At 35.8% G+C, this 19046-nt stretch overlaps 3 protein-coding genes across 4 annotated transcripts; all 3 read left to right on the top strand.

Moving 5' to 3' along the window:
• The first annotated feature begins 337 nt into the window (after positions 1-337).
• Positions 338-9673, top strand: LOC102582505 (ribosome-binding ATPase YchF). Its single transcript, XM_006345982.2, has 11 exons — positions 338-730; positions 1805-1993; positions 2127-2180; positions 2758-2868; positions 4442-4504; positions 4653-4907; positions 5410-5556; positions 5663-5690; positions 6849-6919; positions 8173-8232; positions 9142-9673. The coding sequence occupies exons 1-11, from the start codon at positions 509-511 to the stop codon at positions 9208-9210; spliced, it is 1269 nt and encodes a 422-aa protein (XP_006346044.1). The 5' UTR covers positions 338-508; the 3' UTR covers positions 9211-9673.
• A 1483-nt stretch (positions 9674-11156) lies between these two features.
• LOC102588227 (uncharacterized) lies at positions 11157-12039 on the top strand. Its single transcript, XM_015308114.1, has one exon. It carries the CDS (start codon positions 11420-11422, stop codon positions 11798-11800), a length of 381 nt encoding a protein of 126 aa, XP_015163600.1. The 5' UTR covers positions 11157-11419; the 3' UTR covers positions 11801-12039.
• Positions 12040-12851: 812 nt separating this feature from the next.
• On the top strand, positions 12852-18979 carry LOC102581957 (uncharacterized). Of its 2 annotated transcripts, XM_006345981.2 has the most exons (6): positions 12852-13040; positions 14158-14650; positions 14970-15113; positions 15937-16177; positions 16736-17236; positions 18230-18979. In XM_006345981.2, exons 2-6 carry the CDS (start codon positions 14162-14164, stop codon positions 18652-18654), a joined length of 1800 nt encoding a protein of 599 aa, XP_006346043.1. In that variant the 5' UTR covers positions 12852-13040; positions 14158-14161; the 3' UTR covers positions 18655-18979. The 2 variants fall into 2 exon arrangements, with proteins under 2 accessions (XP_006346043.1, XP_006346042.1); XM_006345980.2 differs by lacking the exon at positions 12852-13040 and having other exon boundaries at positions 13048-14650.
• Positions 18980-19046: the final 67 nt, after the last annotated feature.

Here is a 19046-nt window from a genome sequence, read left to right as displayed (position 1 = left end):
TCAAAACGTAGCCCGAGCAAGTAAAAGTGTTTGAGCTCAACTTTTATACTACTCTTACCAAGGTATACATATTGATATAAGGCTATTTTCTTCCCTCCAATAGACTCATCTTTTATTTACTTCTTACATCATATTTATTAAAATAAATAAATAAAGAAACTCAAATTAATTTAACTAATTTAGTTTAACTCTAATATATTTTACAATCATGCTTATGTTCGATATTAATTCTAATTTTTCTTTGCTTAAATAAAAAAGTCACATATACTTCATCATTTAAATAAGGGAATTTTAAATAATGCAATGGCAGGGATTAGTTTTGTTTCATTTTTCCAATTTTTTGGGCTCAAATTCATTTTTGGTGCAAGTATTTGGGTAATTTTCTAATTTTACATGTAGCGTCGTCACTGAGTTGAACCCGAGAAAGATTTGTAGTTGTAGCACGGCGATAGATAGCCGCAACGCTGTGTGTACCACTCAATAAGCACTTCAACCTGCTAGTGGTAAAATGGCGAGAATGGCTTGCTCTCAGCTTCTTCCTTCCATGGCAATTCCGCTCAAGTCTTCTTTCCTCAATGGTTCTTCTCACCAGTGGTTACGACTCTCAGAATCTACGAATCCTGTGGTACTCATCAAAAGGCGCTTCTCCGTCGCTAAGATAAGCATGAGTTTGCGAGCTGGCATCGTTGGCCTTCCTAATGTCGGGAAGTCCACGCTGTTCAACGCCGTTGTAAGTCTATTTTCACAATATATTTCCTTCTGCAAGGACGCACTTGAATGCTTACCACCTATATTTGAAGAAATGCCGGTAGTCATGCAATTGAAGCTCAGAGAAGTGAAGTAGAAGCTTAGAAATTCAAATACAAGTATGAGTGTGTAATGAGTTAGATGTTTACTGGAGTGTAAGTATAGTTACTGGTCCTTCTGTCAGAAGGAATTGAAGGTAGATGCTGTTAATTGAAAATTGGATAGCTCTTAAACTGGAAAACTACAATCCGTAGGAAATTAATGGAAAATCGATGTTGCATATTTTTTTAGATGCTTCTCGAGAGCCGAATTTGTTGTACATCTATTTGATAAATGCATACTGCATAGTGCATATCTGTATGGAGGATGTTATTCACTAGTTAGAGAGACTGTAACTGAGGTTTTGAGTTGATGAACGTGTTATTAGTTCTACATGCCAGGGCAAACTACAATTTCTGTAGGAAATTATTGGAAGGTTGATTTTGTGTATATTCCTAGATGCTTCTCCAATTTCCAATATTATTGGTCACCTGAGCCTAATTGATGTTATTATGCATACTGCACATCTGTATGAATGATGTTATTTGCTAGTCAGGGGGACTCTAACCGAGGTTTTGTATTGATGAATGTATTATTAGTTCTACATGTTGGGGCAAAAAAAATCATATTACTGAATAATTTGTGTGTTAAGTGCAAGTGTTAAACCAGAAAAATGGTAATTGTTGTGCTGCTTCTTGTTATGGTTGTCGATGTAGATCACCACTATATCTTAAACTTCAGGTATCTCTGGAACCCTCTAGCATTAACTGACAGAATGGGTTATGTGTTTGACAGCTTTTAAGTTCTTGTTTGCTAGCAGGTGTCAGCTGCATATGTACTATTAATCTACTATGGTCCATTCTCTGTGTATTCCAGTCTAAAAAGCTAAAAAATGGTAGCATATGCTGGAAACTTGACATTGTATTGTTGTAGTTTGCTGTCAAATAACTCCTTTGATTATCTGCTGGTATGTTTGTTGTTGGTCTTACCCTTATAGCCATTGCCAATGTTCTTGCAGGTTGAGAATGGAAAGGCTCAGGCTGCTAATTTTCCTTTTTGCACAATAGAGCCAAATGTAGGGATAGTTGCTGTCCCTGATACACGTCTCCATGTTCTTTCTGATATAAGCAAATCCAAACGAGCAGTCCCTGCTTCGATAGAGTTTGTTGATATTGCTGGGCTTGTAAAGGGAGCCAGTCAAGGGGAGGTTTATTCTCAATAACCTAAAGTTTCCTAACATCAATTATAATTAGTCATGTTTTCACTTATTGTATCATTGCATCAGTGTCATTATAAATTGAAGATACAACAGTAGCTTTATTAAAAAGTTTCTATGGCAGGGCCTGGGGAATAAGTTCTTGTCACATATTCGTGAAGTGGACTCCATACTTCAGGTTTATATACTTTCTAGTTCCTTTATCATTATTATCTGTAATCTTGTGTTATGTTGAAGTCCATGTTAGTGTCCACTTCCCACTTCCATGGAAGTAATGATGAATCTATTAGATTGACCTCATTGAAGAGTGTCACTTGATCCTGGTATAAAGGCGAGAGAAAGATATTACATAAAATATAGATCTTTATGTATCCCTTTTTGGTAAGTAATGAAGTTTTTGAAGTATCACTTAAGATTGCCATGGTCAACTTGAGATCAAAGTCAGGAAAGAAACTTCTCTGAACTTATTCTGGTTACCGTCTGTATATTTCAACTGTCTTACTTTCTTTCCAGATTTAATATTTCAATTGCATTTCAAATATGAAAATAATCATTCCAAGGCCTTTTTTTCTCTTTTGAGTTGTAAGGCTTTATTTTACTGTTATATTGCACTCCTAGTGTATGAGAATGTAAAGACTAAAGAGAAGGAAGAGTTCTCCTTCAGTATGCTTTGAGTTCCTTGCTGATTTTAAAATTGTTCTGTCATAAATTTTCTGTTTGTTGCTTGCTGAAACTGCTTTTGTGTACTATTTTAGGTAGTACGTTGTTTTGAGGACAATGACATTGTTCATGTGAATGGGAAGGTTGAGCCAAAAGCTGATATTGATGTAATCAACTTGGAATTAATATTCTCAGACTTGGATCAGGTACTTGTTACAATTCTGCTTTACATTTACAGGATGCTAATGTGTGATCTTTAAAGAAACTGTGTGAAGATCTCCAAATAATTAAGGAAAAAAGCAGTTGTCATTGGGATCCATTTAAACTTTTTCTTCCTTCTTATTTTTCACTACAGCTCAGATGGAACTTCACTCCTTTCTGAAATCTGTTCCAGTGGTTCATTTGTCACTGGAATTTATGATAAGGATATTAGCATCTGATTTTCATGAAAGCTATGGGTGCTCTTGAGTCTTGGCTGTTATGCTGACAAACAACTTGTTAGATTTTGTACTGTTGCATGCAGGTTGATTTTTAGAAATGTATTATGAAGAAGTGATATAATCTGTTAGAGAAAACGTGACTGCATGTTTGAGATTTTAATTTCTTGCTTCAGAACAGGGTATAGTACTAATGGTTTAAATTGTTATTGAAACTTTAAGTACGGTCATTTACTTTCTGGTGTTTGTTGCTGACCAGTGTCAGTTCTAAACATTCAGTAGATATCCTGTGGGTCAGTAAATTGTCTAGTGTAGCAGACTCATAATAATGAACACTTCATCTTCGGTTCAGGGGAATAATTTTCAATTAAGCTCTATTCAAAAAATTTGGTTTATCACTTGATCTGCCCCAACTTGCTTGAGATTGAGGTGTAGTAGTTGTTGTTCTCAACTGCAATAAAAAATCTGAGGAATTCTTGAAAAGACTACCACATGTGAAAAATAAGATTTCTCCCATGCAATATGACCTGAAATTAAAACATTTAGACATGCTTTTGGACATCTTGCTTTACCTAATACAAATTTGCCTTCTGAATCTATTACAAACACATTTAATTGAAAAAATAAAGTAACTGAAAATTAACTGTTGTCATATAGTCTATTAAAAATCTCAAAAAGCATTAGTTTCATTACTATAAGGAAGAATATAATTCTCCTTTTTAAGAATATCAGGCGGAGAGGAACTGGGTTTCCTATCATACATAAAGTCCTCCTAGTTGATGTCTATATTTTAGGTGAGCTTAAAGTGAATTACTTAAAAAATGCAGATGATTTATTTGCAATATAACTCATTTTGTTTGGGCTCAAGTAAGACAATGCTGCAGGATAAAAAGAAGTATATAGAATAAGAAATGATCATGGGAATGACTTGAACTGTTCTGCTAATCTTTAGTTGCTTATAGAGAGGCAATCACCTACCCGAGCCCTCATTTGTCTAACATGAACTAGGAGTATAGCTCATGGAGATGTATGCAGAAAAATGGAGGAAAAAGAGGACATAAACATAAAAAGTACTTGCTTTAAATTAAAATGGACAAAATACAGATTCAATCGCATGTGATGATGATAGTATTGCACGAGAAGTGTATATGAATAATAGCTTTTTATGTACCTATGAAGCATGTATGGCAGTCTCCTGATGATGTCAGCAAAATGCACATAAGACAAGGGATGTGGATGATATATTCTCTTTTTTTTCAACATTAATTTTGTATTCTTCTTCTCCTTGTAAAATTTCTGGTTATGTGAGCCAACTAACGGCACTAAGTTTACAAGAATGCAGATTGAGAAAAGAATGGAGAAACTCAAAAAAGGCAGAGCTAAAGATTCACAAGCTAAAGTAAAGGTAAACTTATCTTTTAGTTTCTGGGAGATTAAGTGGGTAGTTCATCCTTGCAAGGTTTTAATATGTTGATTGTTGTATGATTGGCATCCTAGTAGTTACATTACAAACGTTGTCGTTGGGGATATTTATTTTAATACTATCGTTTCAGGAGGAAGCAGAAAAGTCTGCCTTGGAGAAAATACAACAAGCACTATTGGATGGAAAACCAGCACGATCAGTATCTTTGTCAGAGTTTGAAAAGGATGCTATAACGCAGCTTTGTCTTCTAACAATGAAGCCTGTCATATTTGTGGCAAATGTAGCGGAATCAGAGGTAGCTGAACCTGAAAATAATCCTCATGTCAAGGAAGTAATAAAAAAAGCTGCTGAGTTAAATTCTGGTGTGGTAACTATTTCAGCGCAGGTTAGTTGACATCTTTCACTTTTCCCTTTTGTATTTGAATCGATCAAAATTCATGGCTTATTTCATTTCAGGGGGAGATCTTTATCCTATTTGCTCTATTGGAAATTACTTTAATTGTCATATCTAGTTGTGGTCCTCGATACGAGTCTAGAAATTCTCTCTTTTTTAGAAGGTGATACGAGTCTAGAAACTCTTATGATAAAACTAATACCAGAAGGAAATTCGGGACATGTGACATTACCTTTCGATGAGAGAAGGGGTGAGAAGCATGAACTGACCTTCATGGAAATCGGGACCTGTCAAGATCTCGTAACCATTTTAGGTAGAGGAGCTATTATCTACCAACTTGTTTTCTTTGTCATACGTATCCTTAACTTTTTCCACCTCTAGGGAGTAAGATTTATGATGTGCTAAAGTGAATCTAGCTTTCTACACTATAAAATATCTGTGGCATCAGAGGGTTACTTCCAGTTGCTACATATTTCTTGTCTTCCTATTGCAGGTTGAATCTGAGCTATCTGAACTTCCTTTAGAAGAAAGAATAGAATATTTGAAATCTCTTGGTGTCAATGAAAGTGGCCTTGGAAATCTCATCAGAGAAACTTATGGTCTCCTAGGGTTGCGTACATACTTCACTTCTGGTGAGAAGGTGAAACAAATAAAAGAGCTTTAGTGATTTTTGATCGTCGGCATAGTTTTTGCCTTATGGGCACTGTAGTGTATGAGTATTGAGTTTATCATTGGTCAACTTGCAGGAAACCAAAGCATGGACCATCCTCACAGGTTTGCTCTATATTTTCTCTATTTTAATCTTTTCTTAAAGTGAAAAACAAGCAGTTCTGGTCCCTCTCTTATATTATTTTCCAATTTTGGTAGTTTTTTTATCTGGCTAAGCACATAAAACCTCCACTTTTCCTGTTTTTGCTCTTTTAAGCCTATTGTTAATGGCACTTCTACAAGTTAATAGAATCTACCTTGTTTGTCTTTCTTTAGTAGCTTTACTTAAATGGCAAATTAGCTTTTCCTTTAAATACCTGTGTCTTTTCCTCTGATTAAAATGTTTAGTTTTAATCATTTAAAAGGGGGGAAAAGGGAAAGCGCAAAAAAATCATATCCTTCATGCTTGTCGTTTTCTATCCCTCCTCTCACATTGTCTCTGCAAGGCTCATTCATTCTCCCCTCAAACCAGCAGCCTTCCCACTTATTCTCCTTCTCCGGGCTGCTGCCTTTTCTCTCCTTTGGCAGATCATGCAAACAACCATATGCAGCACTTTTTTCCTCTTCCAAGCTCCTCCACATGGAAGTTCTTCTTCTCCCTAGTTCATTTTCTTTTTTCTGATGCTGTTTTACTGATCATGTTGTTATATTTTTGAGCCCAAGTTCGTGTTTGAGGACCAGTTGGATTCCAGATTAGTTCTCTCCGCCTTAGAAATAAATTAAATAAATAATAAAAAAATAATCACAATAGTTCCCCGTACATCCCACCGCACCAGATCCAACTCGATAGTCTTCTCCATTTCTCCAAGTAAAGAAAAAAAGAAAAGAGTGATACACCACTTTCTCCCCTATTTCTTCTTTAAATCGCAAAATATCTTTATTCTCCGGATCCATCTCCTTTTTTTCTTTCTTCTTCTTTTCCTTCATTATGGGTCAATTTTCTCGAGAAAAAGATTCTGGATGGTTGTTTAGGTCAATTTTCAAGAATAAACAAGTTTTATGTGCTTAAAAAATAGAGGGACTAAAACTGTTCTCTAAAATTTTCCTTTACTGGGAACTTATAACTGAGTCACTTGAGCTTCTAGAAAAGAATAAAAATTCTTTTGTATTTTGCTTAAACTGGGTACAGATTTGAGTATTTGATTGGCTCTTGACTGACCACGTGGCATCTAACCCTTCACATCCTTATCCTGAAATGTTTGTCTAACCATTATGATTATATAGGAATGACTGCTCCCCAAGCAGCTGGGGTTATTCACTCCGACTTTGAAAAGGGCTTCATCAGGGCAGAGACGGTGAGTATCATGTAAAAATAGGGCAAGTCATAAGAAACAGTAAACTGTGCTTTGGTTACTTCCAAGAACTTCATCATGTACATTGTTTTTGTTTTAGAGGACGACCATATACTCAATATTTGTGATAAAATTTAGTAGGCATGCATATATATCCTAAACATCGCGAAGGTAATGATTGAGAGCTTAGAGCTTCACATTGGTTAGATCATAGATGATGAATATATGCTGACAGTGGTGAAACTTTGTACTTTTGTGAATACAAATTAATGTGATTGATCTATCAGTGTTTAGTCACCTTAGATGGATAGAACAAGTCAAAGCAAGGTTTCACATGATAGGTGGATTTTGATCGAACTGTTTTGTTATGTGATATGTGATTATCAGTGACTATGAAGAATAGAGTCTATTTTTTGGCTGGAAATGTAAGATTTGCTAACATGGTTATAACTTATAACTTGTAATCATGAGTCTGCATTTACCCAATTTACCAGACATAGAGATTCTGTTTAAATGTTATTTTGGTGCTGCTAGGTTCGTTTGTGCATAAAATAATACCTAAAAGATGTTCAGATAGTAGCTGTTGATGGGGTGGATCTTAGCTCAACCAACAACAAATATGAGTGAATCCAAACTAACTAGGCCGCTTACATGAATCCTCAGCATCCAGTTAGCTCCATTCAGACAAGTAGTAGTGGATATATGAATCCTTAATAGGGTGGATCTTAGCTCAATTGATTTAGGATTGGTTTGTTTGGTTGTGAATTTGAAGGTTAGATTCATTATGTTGCCCTTTTTTATGCTGAATTATGTGGTTATCTTTTGTCTTTCATTTCAAGTAGCCCAGAAACTCACCACACTGATTATGTGGAACTAATAGAACTGTCTTATGAGTGCTTGGAGTTGTTTTGCTCAGAAGAAGGCTTAACTTGCCACAAACTAGATGTTGGTACCATTTCAGCTTAGTTGACCATCCCCTTCCAATCTCATACGCACACCCAAGACTGGATGAGCTTGTTGTGAACAGACTCAACCATGGCTAACGTAGAATATAGTAGTTATCCTTCGTTATTTTTAGGAGAAATGAGCCTTAACAGTTCCAATGATTTGTCATCTAGGTGTATTTTTATTGTCTTGGTATGTTATTAGCCAAGTGTTTTTTCACTATAAGTTTTTGAACGGTCTTTCCCTTTACCTATTAAAATGAAAACTTTTTTTTAAGTTTTAAATGGTTTGTCAACTTTACTTCTTTGCAGGTTGCTTATGATGACTTTGTTTCTGCTGGTTCTTTTGCAGCTGCAAGGGAGAAAGGACTGGTAAGTTGGCACTTTCTGATCATTTATGGTCCTTGATACTGTTACTTCTGTTGATTTTTGACCTCAGATGTTAGGAACTGTATAAAATGTCTTTGTAGTATTTGATTAAGACAGTAAAGCAGTATATAACCCATTGATAGTCTACCAACCTGAACCAAGTGTATGATTGAAATTTGAAAACTAGCCTTCTTTTCAATTTCAGATATATCTGAACCTAAATAGGGTATTCCCCCATGGGCCAAAGGTACCTCAGATATTCCTTGGCTTCCTGAAATATCTCGAGGAATCAGTTAAAACTTAGGACTCGTGATTGCAGTGTAATTTCAAAAGATAAATATTTAAAGTAACGGTAAATAAGCTAAATATTTCAATTTTAGCTCTTGAAAAGCTTTATTTAGAAAAATGCCCATAAAATAACCTTAGAATCTATCTTTGGTTTGTAAGCACATGCAGTGGTTACATCAAAATACCTTCCCGAAGGAAAAGCTTTGGCAAACACAAATATAGAATCCATTGTTGTTTTTGGTGTCATTTCCTGATTAATGTTGATTGGAAATTTTTTTGCTGGAGCAAACCTTTTAAATTTTTTTTAGTGAACCACTTCATTATCATGTCAGATACCCTCAATATCTTTAGTTTGTGTAAATTGGATATTGATAGTTGTTACCTGACCTTCTTACTTCGGCTCCAGCATTTAAAAATAAGATGTTCATTGCCTCCCCTACCCCCAAATTGTAAAGGGGCTGCTAATCTCATGTAGCTTTTACTAGTATGTAGTTTTCTTTCATAAAGATAATTACTTGTGTAATAGAATGTAAATAGTGCTTCTTTTTGAGCACTGAGTCTACTGACCCTTGCAAACAAAAGAATAGATCAAGCTGGTTACAGGATTTATCTTTGTGTATGCAGTTGAGGTTAGAAGGGAAAGATTATGTTGTGCAAGAAGGGGATATAATGCTGTTTCGGTTCAATGTCTAATTGAAACACAGTTGGTGAAGGAGATTTCACGAATTTTTATGATGCTCACGGTTGTTTTGAACCATTCAGATTTCTGAGACAGCAGATTTTGCTATGAGAGGTTTTATGGTGAAGCATAAAATTTATGAGATAGCCAGGTTTGTGAATTTAAGGCACTGCAACTGGTGCTGATGAGATAGATTTATGGTTTTCACTCAGCTGCTAGAAATCTCAATTTTGGCTCGTCATGTAACATTCAATGTCCATAGGTCTTTCGACTTGTGTAATATTATTGTAATTCTTTCACTCCTTATTACCCTCCCTCATACGCCTTAGATGGGCACTGCAATATGATTTTAGCAATAAACGGAAAGAAGATTCAAAAGTAGAACTTTTGTCAGTTTGATGGGTTATGAATTGTCCAAACAGTCTGCGCATTCAGATAATTCTATAGCTTGAAACCTTAGCTGCATAGTTGGAGATACTTAAAACTGCTCTTTGCTCATTTTTCTTCTTGATTTCATTTGTGTGAGTGCATTAAATAAATAGATCTTGACAGCTTGACCCAACAAGGATAAATGTATAAGGCATCCTGCTTTGACTTGCTGTTTTCACAGTTACTATTAGTCTATTACTATTTTCAATTGGAATGTCTAGTTTTTGCTGTGGTCAATTATTCACACCATTTGATATGCTCTTTTGCACTATGGCAACTTGCTTTCCTAACGAAAAAAAACAACAAAAAATGCCAGTTGTAGTTTTGCTTGGAAGCTAAGATGGAAGGGGTCTTTGTTTCCCTTCTACCAGCACTGCGCAGGTAAGGCGTACCTATTCTTTTATTATCTGGTCACTATATGTTCAATAATCAGATAGCAATGACATTTTGTTGGTGGAATGTAACTTCATCTGTAGTTTATTATGTATGAGACAAATAGTAGGCGTGTTTGATTCCCTCATAGTGATTCGTTTATCTAACTACTAAGACAGCACGATAATGATTGTATCTTATGAAATAATTCTGTCCTAATCGACGAGATTTTGTTTTTGTTGGGCAGGATTCTCGTACAAGTGAACCAATTGCAGAAACTGCGTTTTGTTGGTGTGTCTATTATTTGTCCAAGTGGTTGCCTTATCAGCAAATGTTTTGGCATTTTAAAAAAGAGATCCAAATAAAGGACAAAAGGTCTGGACAATATCTAGTACTATTCCTTCTTTTCCTTGGAAATAATGCATATAGTGACTCACTTAAAAAATAAAACGACATGGATTTATAGAACCGACAAAGATATTGGAGAAATGTACGCATGAAAGCACTAACAATATTAATATCCAGTCAAAGAGAAAATAACACATAATGGTACAGTGAATTGGATGTACTTCTATCAATCCATGGGCACTTTAGTGCTTGTTTATTGTTAAAAAATTAAGATGTAATCTATTCCAAGATCTGTTGGTGCCCACTAAAACAATGTCTCATCTTCATTGGTATACGAGCTCTATTACAGTTGACAACACAGAAAATGTTCAAAGAGAACAAGAATTTCTTTTGGGAAATGGGAAGGCGGGCTATCTTTAGGTTTGGAAAAAAAAACAGTGGTAGCCTATAAAACCATAAAAGGCGTGATAAGTTTCATGATTTGAAGTTTTGAATTTTAAGATGCGTGCTAATAATTGAGTTCTAATCCTTTTAATATATTTAATGAATTTATAATACACATACATGATTTAGGGTTCAAGCTATTGAGTTATGCTATCCACCCCGGGAAGTCATAGACCATAAAAGAATTAATGGAGTGACATCTCAACAGGCATAAAAGGATTAAGGTTATTACTGATTTACATTATTTTATGGTGTGCCTATGATTGCATATGTAGAGGAAAGACACAAGAGCACTTAGGCAAGTTCCTAGTTGGTTAAAGAGCTAACTCCATTAATCACCTTAATTATAGTAGGCCATACTTATCTTTCTTCCAAAGACACAATGAATACAATCTTGATCATGAGTACACACATTGAGCAAACAGCACATGAGACCCCATCTGAAACAAAGACTAAAAGATAGCTTGTCTTTGTCATTTGAAATAATTTAGGTCCCCAGTTAGAACCATGAAACAATGACCTTCCAACCATATTCACCTTTCCATCTAGCAAAATTCATCTTCTCAATATCATATTTAAGTATTTTAATTAATGAAACCAAGAAGGAAGGAAGGAAGAAATTAAGAGAAGATGAAGAAGCTGAATTTGTTATTGAGGAAGTGTAAGACTTTGTCAAGCCAACTAGGAAGAAGCTCATCTTATAGTAGTTTAAGGTCAAAGTCTACAAGAGAAGATTTTTGGAATGTGGAATCTCATCAAGAAGATTTTGAGACAATTCTTGTTGGCAACTCGAGAAGGAAATATGTGATAAAATCAAAACACTTGAGCCATCCACTATTGAATGCTCTAATAGAGAAATCAAAGCAGAAGCATGGGGAAAAAGATCATCTTTCTGTTAAGTGTGAGGTTGTTCTTTTTGATCATCTTCTTTGGTTACTTGAAAATGCTGACCCCAACAACCTTAATTCTGATTCATTTGAGGAATTGGCTGATCTATATGTTGTTTATTAATGTGAATATTTTCATTATTATTCTACCTTTTGTTTTCATTTCTCTAGTCAAAAATATGTTTTAAGTCTAGTATTTTTTCATGTAATTAGTCTTAATAAATGTTGAGTGACTGTCTTTCTCATAAAAAATGAGATGGATCTTAGTTTGCTATTATATATGCATTTTCATCATTCTTTATTCAAGTTGTTGATATCCAATGTAAGAATTATAAATCAATAAAGTTCATTGGGTTTGGTAAATTGTGATTGTAGTATTGGTTTTAAGGGAATTCCACCACCAAGAGTAGTGATAGGATGAATATAATTCCTAGCCTTGCGAATGAGAAAAGTTATGATATGGAGCACATCTCCCCGTTAATGAGCCTTATGCGGTGAGAATTCAAATTATGAATGTGACACGTATTGAATTAAGGAAAGGACATACACCACTAAGGAATGTGGATGAATTGAAATGATCCCTCCTCGAGTTCAGTGAATGAAAAAAATCACAAGTAAAAAATGTTATGCCATGATAATATGTAATTAAAAGATCAGTAAATATCAAATACCATATGAAACATTAAAAGAAAAAAAGGAAAGGAGATACCAAAACCAAAGTCTATCTTAACGCAATAAAAGCAATAGTTAAAACGTTTGTAAAGATTTCTTAAATGGGGAAAGTGCTCTTCAACATGCACACCATTCTTATAAGAGAGTATCCTTAAAGATAAACTATTTTTTTTTTTTACTAATTATATAAATGTGACTCTCTTTTAGAGTTTGATTGAACAAGAATTCGTAAGGAAAAATTTTAGTAACTTAGTTGGTTGACTACCTAAATCTTCACTTTATTGGTGAAAGTTTGATTCTCTCTTGTTCCCCTACCCCAATTTAAAAAAAATAAAAATAAAAATAAAAATAAAATATAGAATCCATCTCAAAAAAAAGAGAAAAATGTTCTTATGAGGCCTGAAATTCAAATTGGGCCCATAAAAGGGTTACAAGGCGACCCGTCCAATTATTCAGTGGCCCGCATATGATACACACTCCTTACACCCCCTCCCACCCCAACCCGCGCCATTTCTCCAAAGTTGCCGATGGACAACATAGTATTTGTCACACTCTCCAATACTTGTAGTGAAGAGAAAAATATAATACTCTTAACGCTGGGGCCTCTCATGGCGTAGCGTGGGTTTGACTATGTTTGCAGCCTTTTGTTTCCCTTTCCCAATTTCATATCGAGTTTAGGCTGCCTATGTGAGGTAAAAAAAACTCATTTTTTTTCTCTCTCCAAGAATCCATCACTATTGCGATTGATCTTCCTTTTTTCACTTTCTCTTCTTCATGCAGAGCTATCTTCACACACCCATGTTTTTTTTTTTTGAATTTTCCAGGACCCCATTAATTTTGTTCCATCAATTTGTACTGTGCACAATCTTTATCAAAATAAGTGTTTTTTCTTCAATATTACTGTATTTATTATCCGTTTTTCCTCTTAAGTGTTTCTTTTCAATTTTCCTATTCCTGGTTCTGTTGCTTTTCCTTGGTTATGTATGTTTGACTGAGAACCTTTTGTTTTTATTTTGGTTGTTGGAGAAATAGGATATATCGGACCTCAACTAGTTTGGGATTGAAGCATAGTTGTTGACATATTATTGATTGATTATGGTTGTTGTTGAACTTATTTTATATTTCTGTTGAGAAAGATACCTGATTTCTTAGGGCCATGTTGATTGTTGAGGCAGTTTTATCATCTTATGAGGTTCATTCTTTCAGATTTTAAAGTAGCTGAGAGAAATGATGTGATGGATAATCTTGTTGTAAGCTGTGGCTAACTAAAGGAAAAAATATCTTGCCATGTTTATCTGGTGCAATAACACATTTGACGGATCTAAATAGCTTTCAAATTGCTTAATATTCACTTTATAGAGTCTATATTATCATGACTTGTATTGGACTGGAACAATAAAGTTACTCACGGCCGGCAGTGCTATAGTTTCTTTTAATCAGTTGGATCTTTTTTACAGTTTTCCTTTGGTGATGTTAACAATATTATATTCAGTAGATACGTGCGTTTTGACTGTACGGACTTTCATTTTCATATTTGAGACTGAGTTTACTGGATATTGTTAAATCTTTTAGTTAATGTTGCAGCTTTAATTAAAGAAACATGTGAAACAAATTGGAATTTATGCTAAATTGTTGCATTGGCCGTTCTCTGTGGTTCGAGCACTGTTGTTCCTTTATCAGTTTTGACATAGATTGATAGAGCATACCTCTATGATAGCAAAGATCTTGTCCTTGAAAGTCAGACTTTAGGGTGAATTTTTGGTTTTCTTCCTGTTGGACTTTGAATAACAATTTGTCAACTATGAGCAGAAATATGGATCGAGCAAGGTTAAATAAAAGAACCCGTTGCTCAGGTTCAACACCGTCAGAGGAGTCAGCCTTAGATCTTGAAAAATACTGTTGCAGTTATTCTAATCTTCCTTCACTTAGTCCACCAACACTTCAACCTTATGCATCGGCTGGACAACACTCTGAGAGTAATGCTGCATACTTCTCCTGGCCTAGTCGGCTAAATGATGCTGCTGAAGAGAGAGCAAACTATTTCGCAAATCTTCAGAAAGGGGTTTTGCCAGAAACTCTTGGCCGATTGCCCGAGGGGCAGCGAGCAACAACCTTACTTGACCTCATGACTATAAGGGCATCTCATAGCAAACTCTTGCGTTGCTACAGTCTTGGTACAGCAATTGGTTTTCGTATTCGACGTGGTGTTTTGACTGATATACCAGCAATACTAGTGTTTGTATCCCGGAAAGTTCACAAACAATGGCTTAGTCCAATTCAGTGTCTACCTACTGCTTTAGAGGTGATCAAAAGGATGCCTAATTATCTTTTATCCTATTTCTGTCACCCTCTCGCGAAAGATTTTCCTGAATTTGGACAAAAAAAGATGATGAAACTTTTACTTCCTTATAAAAACAAAAGAGGATGAAATTTAGTTCATTGATTTTCTTTTATCTTCTCGTGCTGTATTCCTCCCCGTCACTTTTCCCGATAGGGATTGTTCAATTGTGTGAATTCAACTATTATTAGAGCCCAAAGAATCAACACTTGCTAAGAAATGTTATTCTTGCATCATTTATTCCTTAGTTTTCTCTATGCTTAAATATGTTACTTATCATCAGGGTCCTGGAGGTGTGTGGTGTGAAGTGGATGTGGTCGAGTTCTCCTATTTTGGTGCACCAGAGCCGACACCCAAGGAGCAGTTGTACACAGAGATAGTCGATGACCTGCGGGGTAGTGACCCATATATTGGTTCAGGATCTCAGGTAGTGTGATGTTTAGCACAACTTTTTACTCTAAAGATGCTTTGATTGAGTTTTGATGAGTTCATATGATAGTTGAAGTCTAAGTAGAGTCCTAGAAAATGCATCAATTAATTTTCAAATCCCGCAGGTTGGGCAAATTTATGGTAAGTATTGCTATTTTCACGAGTCCTGTTAGTAGATCGACTCTAAGCATCTTGCATAGAACAACTATTTGGGTGTGGCAGATCCTTGGAGTCATCTGCTACTTTGCTTCTGAGCACATTTTTATTTTTCTGAAGTGCTTATCATTCAGTATCGGAACTAGGTTTATGCTTACCATATTTTTCTAAAACTTTGCAGTAAGGACAACTTATGTTAGTCTTATATTACTAAAAGGCATCTAATAATTTTGAAAAGGGTGGAAGAAATGGATGATGATTTCCTGTAATGTGTCTAAGAGCCCATAAACTTTATATGTGCACAAAAACACTTTTTGACACCTTTCTCCATTGTTTGGTTAGACTCACATCCCTTCTGAGTAAATTGGTTAGTCATCAAATCAGTTGAGTTCCTTTGAAATCTCCAGCATTTTAAATTGCATTCTAGCAAAGGTTAATACATTAAAAAGGGACTCGGGGAAAGGTTTTGTTTGTCCACAAGTTAGTTGAGCTTCTTTGTTGAGATCTCCAGCGTTTTTAACTGCATCTTAGGAAGATAAACAATTAAAGAGTCTGCAGAAGAAATCAGATGTAAACTACTTGTTTGGCTTGTCAATTCTTTCTTCCCTAAGGTTATCACTCTGATCGTACATGTTAATTCACCACATTTTATTGGAAATATTTAGGTAGCAAGCCAGGAGACATATGGAACCTTGGGTGCTATTGTGAGGAGCCTGTCAGGCAATCGACAAGTTGGTTTCCTAACAAACCGGCATGTTGCTGTTGACTTAGATTACCCAAATCAAAAAATGTTTCATCCTTTACCTCCAACACTTGGACCTGGAGTATATCTGGGTTCAGTGGAGAGAGCTACATCTTTTATCAGAGACGACCTTTGGTATGGCATATTTGCTGGCATAAATCCAGGTTAAGTGTTTCTTCTTACCTTCTTTCCTGATTTATGTTGGAAGGAAGAATGTTCTGATGCTACAAATCATTATTGAAATTCGCTAAATGAATAGTGGATTATGATGCCTCGCCTTGTGCTTTGGTAAATATGTCTTGTGATACTAATCCTTTCTCCATCATCAATTCATATCTATCATTTCTCGGATAGAAGAAGGTTATGTAAACGCTTATTCGAGATCTCACTAATCAGATTCCACTGTATTGATCCATAAGGTGTTGTATGAAATGAAATATAGTCAAATGATAAAAATGAGGTTGTCTTGTGATTATATTTTCATCCTGCCTCCACAACATATCATGGATTAGATCTCTTATAGTAGAACTAACTGCAAGGGCAACCCATGCTAGAAATTTTCATTTTTGTTTCTTTCTATGTTTTTAGATAGATGAAAAGTTAATTCTTTGCGCACTTGCATGTTACCTGCTCTGCTCCTGAAGGTTCTTAATTTGTTAGAGTTATTATTTTTCTTGTTGCATTGGTAATATTTCTAAATGTGGAATTGATTACTCGTGCAGAGACATTTGTTAGGGCAGATGGTGCATTCATCCCTTTCACAGATGATTTTGATATGACCTCTGTTACTACTTCTGTTAAGGGCATAGGGGAAATTGGAGATGTCAAAATTATAGATTTGCAATCTCCTATTAGTAGTCTCATTGGAAAGCAAGTGACGAAGGTCGGAAGAAGCTCTGGATTGACTACGGGGACTGTCTTGGCATATGCCCTTGAATACAATGATGAGAAGGGGATTTGCTTCTTGACTGATTTTCTTGTCAATGGAGAAAACCAGCAGACATTTGACCTTGAAGGAGACAGTGGAAGTTTAATCGTTTTAAAGGGTGAGAATGGGGAAAACCCCCGACCAATTGGTATTATTTGGGGCGGAACTGCAAATAGGGGACGGCTTAAACTAAAGGTGGGACAATCTCCAGAAAACTGGACTAGTGGAGTTGACCTTGGGCGCCTGCTCAATTTCCTTGAACTTGATATCATCACCAAAGATGAAGCTCTAAAAGGTTTGTGGTCTTCAGCACTTGATTTCTGCCGATAAAGAAAGCTGATTTTTTCTTTTTTGGTTACATGCACAAAAAAACAAATCTCCAATGTGTTTTCCCCCCTAAATGTATCTTTTACCATTGTGCTTTCTAATTTGTTTATCAGGCATAGGGCTTACAGTTAGTAAGTGATGTTGAGACTTGAGAGTGATACATCCCAAGTTTTTTCAGAGGGGTGGTTGTAGAAGGAAAAACATGCGTGATTTAGAGTGGATGAGAAGCTAAGAAGCTCAATGGATGTCTAGATCTTTAGAGACGTACTGCAAGTTGTTAGATCTAACTATACTAAATTGGCCTATTAGAAGCCACTTGGCAATTGGCTGATTATCTTTCTCAAAGTGGGCAAGTTTCATTGGTTGACATCAAAATTAAATTAACCATATCTTTATCAAAACCATCTCTCTAGATTTAGTAGTTTGTATTTTGACATTTGTTGAAAAATTTGTGTATGCAAAGGGTTCCTAGAAGGCATGATAAATTGCTTTGTAGAATTAGTTAATTAGTATCCCATTGTTTGCACATTAGTTCTCAGGCATCCAGTAGGTCTGTTTAGCTTCAGAGTTCAGAAGCACCTGTATAATGACTTGTCCTTCTTGAAATGACATGCTCAATTTCCTCTAGTGACGTTATTTGGGTAGACGATATTCCTTTCTTCATTTGTATAATGTGTGTAGGATAAAGCAAGTGAATTCCATCCCTTCTGCTAACCGTTAGTATTTGCACCACAAGATGGAATAGAACTAAGCTGACTCCCATTCTTAATCCCAATCCATGGAGACAAAATAATGTCTATTCAAAGTGATGTAGGCTCCGTTGCTTTAAATCCTGTCACATCTGTAGGACTTGCTCCGATAAATTTACCATTTCATTGATGTCCCCTCTTTTTTCCAATTAAAAAATCTACAATTCTTTGAGGGTATGTTATAACCTTGTCTGTGTCCATCACTGGTGTAGTTGCAGTGCAAGAACAGAGAGCTGCCTCTGCCACAATGGTGGGCTCTACGGCTGGGGATTCTTCACCTCCTGATATAATGCTTCCAAAGGACAAAATAGAGCCTCTTGGGCTTCACATTCAACAAATTCCCTTGGAAGATGGCATTGGTGGCCCTGATATAAACTCTTCACCTGTGGAAGCTACATTTAACTTGGAAGAAAGTGGGATCAACTTTGATGCAAGTGTTGAACATCAATTCATTCCAAGCTTCAATGGGCAACCTCCGGCTAATCAAGATGATCATCGTGATAAGTCAGCATACGAGAATCTCTCAGCTCTTAGGAAAGGCTCTGATGAAGACATCAGCTTTTCCTTGCAGTTGGGTGGTCATGAATCCAAGAGAAGACGTTCAGAACCTCCACCAAGCGCAGATGAACCAGAATGATTTTCTCCTTTTATCTGCTGGTACATTTTACTTTGAGGTCTTCCACGGAAATGCATTTGGTGTTTGGTTCTAAAACAAAGAAAGAGGTCCAATTTGGTTTTTGAGGTGCTAAATTTTCATCATGTGGCCATTGATGGCAACCTGTGTATGAAGAGTTTTTGTATTTGAACATGTCAGTAGTGCAAAATCCAATTGTAAAATACATGCAAGTTAAAAATGAGGCTGCTTTCTTGAGCTATTTTGATTCATGGCTCCATGCAGTCTCAAAATCATCAACATGAAAAACTTGCCTTTGATGTATATTTATGCTGGATATCTTAAGAAACCAAGTGTTGAACGAAAAGAACCGAATGTGTGTATATATATGTATTGCATGTGCATGTGTTTATGGG

Source organism: Solanum tuberosum, unplaced genomic scaffold, assembly GCF_000226075.1.
Source record: "Solanum tuberosum cultivar DM 1-3 516 R44 unplaced genomic scaffold, SolTub_3.0 scf00076, whole genome shotgun sequence".
Taxonomy (NCBI): Eukaryota; Viridiplantae; Streptophyta; class Magnoliopsida; order Solanales; family Solanaceae; genus Solanum; species Solanum tuberosum.
Note: the sequence above shows the minus strand (reverse complement) of the source record. Positions and strands in the feature narration are given on the sequence as shown.

What these genes read in the sequence shown, in the direction of transcription:
- LOC102588227 (XM_015308114.1), top strand. Translation starts at nt 11,420, where the DNA reads ATGAAGAAGCTGAATTTGTTATTGAGGAAGTGTAAGACTTTGTCAAGC.
- LOC102582505 (XM_006345982.2), top strand. Translation starts at nt 509, where the DNA reads ATGGCGAGAATGGCTTGCTCTCAGCTTCTTCCTTCCATGGCAATTCCG. An exon ending in TATTCTCAGACTTGGATCAG is followed by an intron (nt 2,869 to 4,441) that starts GTACTTGTTACA and finishes ACAAGAATGCAG; the next exon opens with ATTGAGAAAAGAATGGAGAA. An exon ending in ATTCACAAGCTAAAGTAAAG is followed by an intron (nt 4,505 to 4,652) that starts GTAAACTTATCT and finishes CTATCGTTTCAG; the next exon opens with GAGGAAGCAGAAAAGTCTGC.
- LOC102581957 (XM_006345980.2), top strand. Translation starts at nt 14,150, where the DNA reads ATGAGCAGAAATATGGATCGAGCAAGGTTAAATAAAAGAACCCGTTGC. An exon ending in GTCTACCTACTGCTTTAGAG is followed by an intron (nt 14,651 to 14,969) that starts GTGATCAAAAGG and finishes ACTTATCATCAG; the next exon opens with GGTCCTGGAGGTGTGTGGTG. An exon ending in CAAAGATGAAGCTCTAAAAG is followed by an intron (nt 17,237 to 18,229) that starts GTTTGTGGTCTT and finishes TCACTGGTGTAG; the next exon opens with TTGCAGTGCAAGAACAGAGA.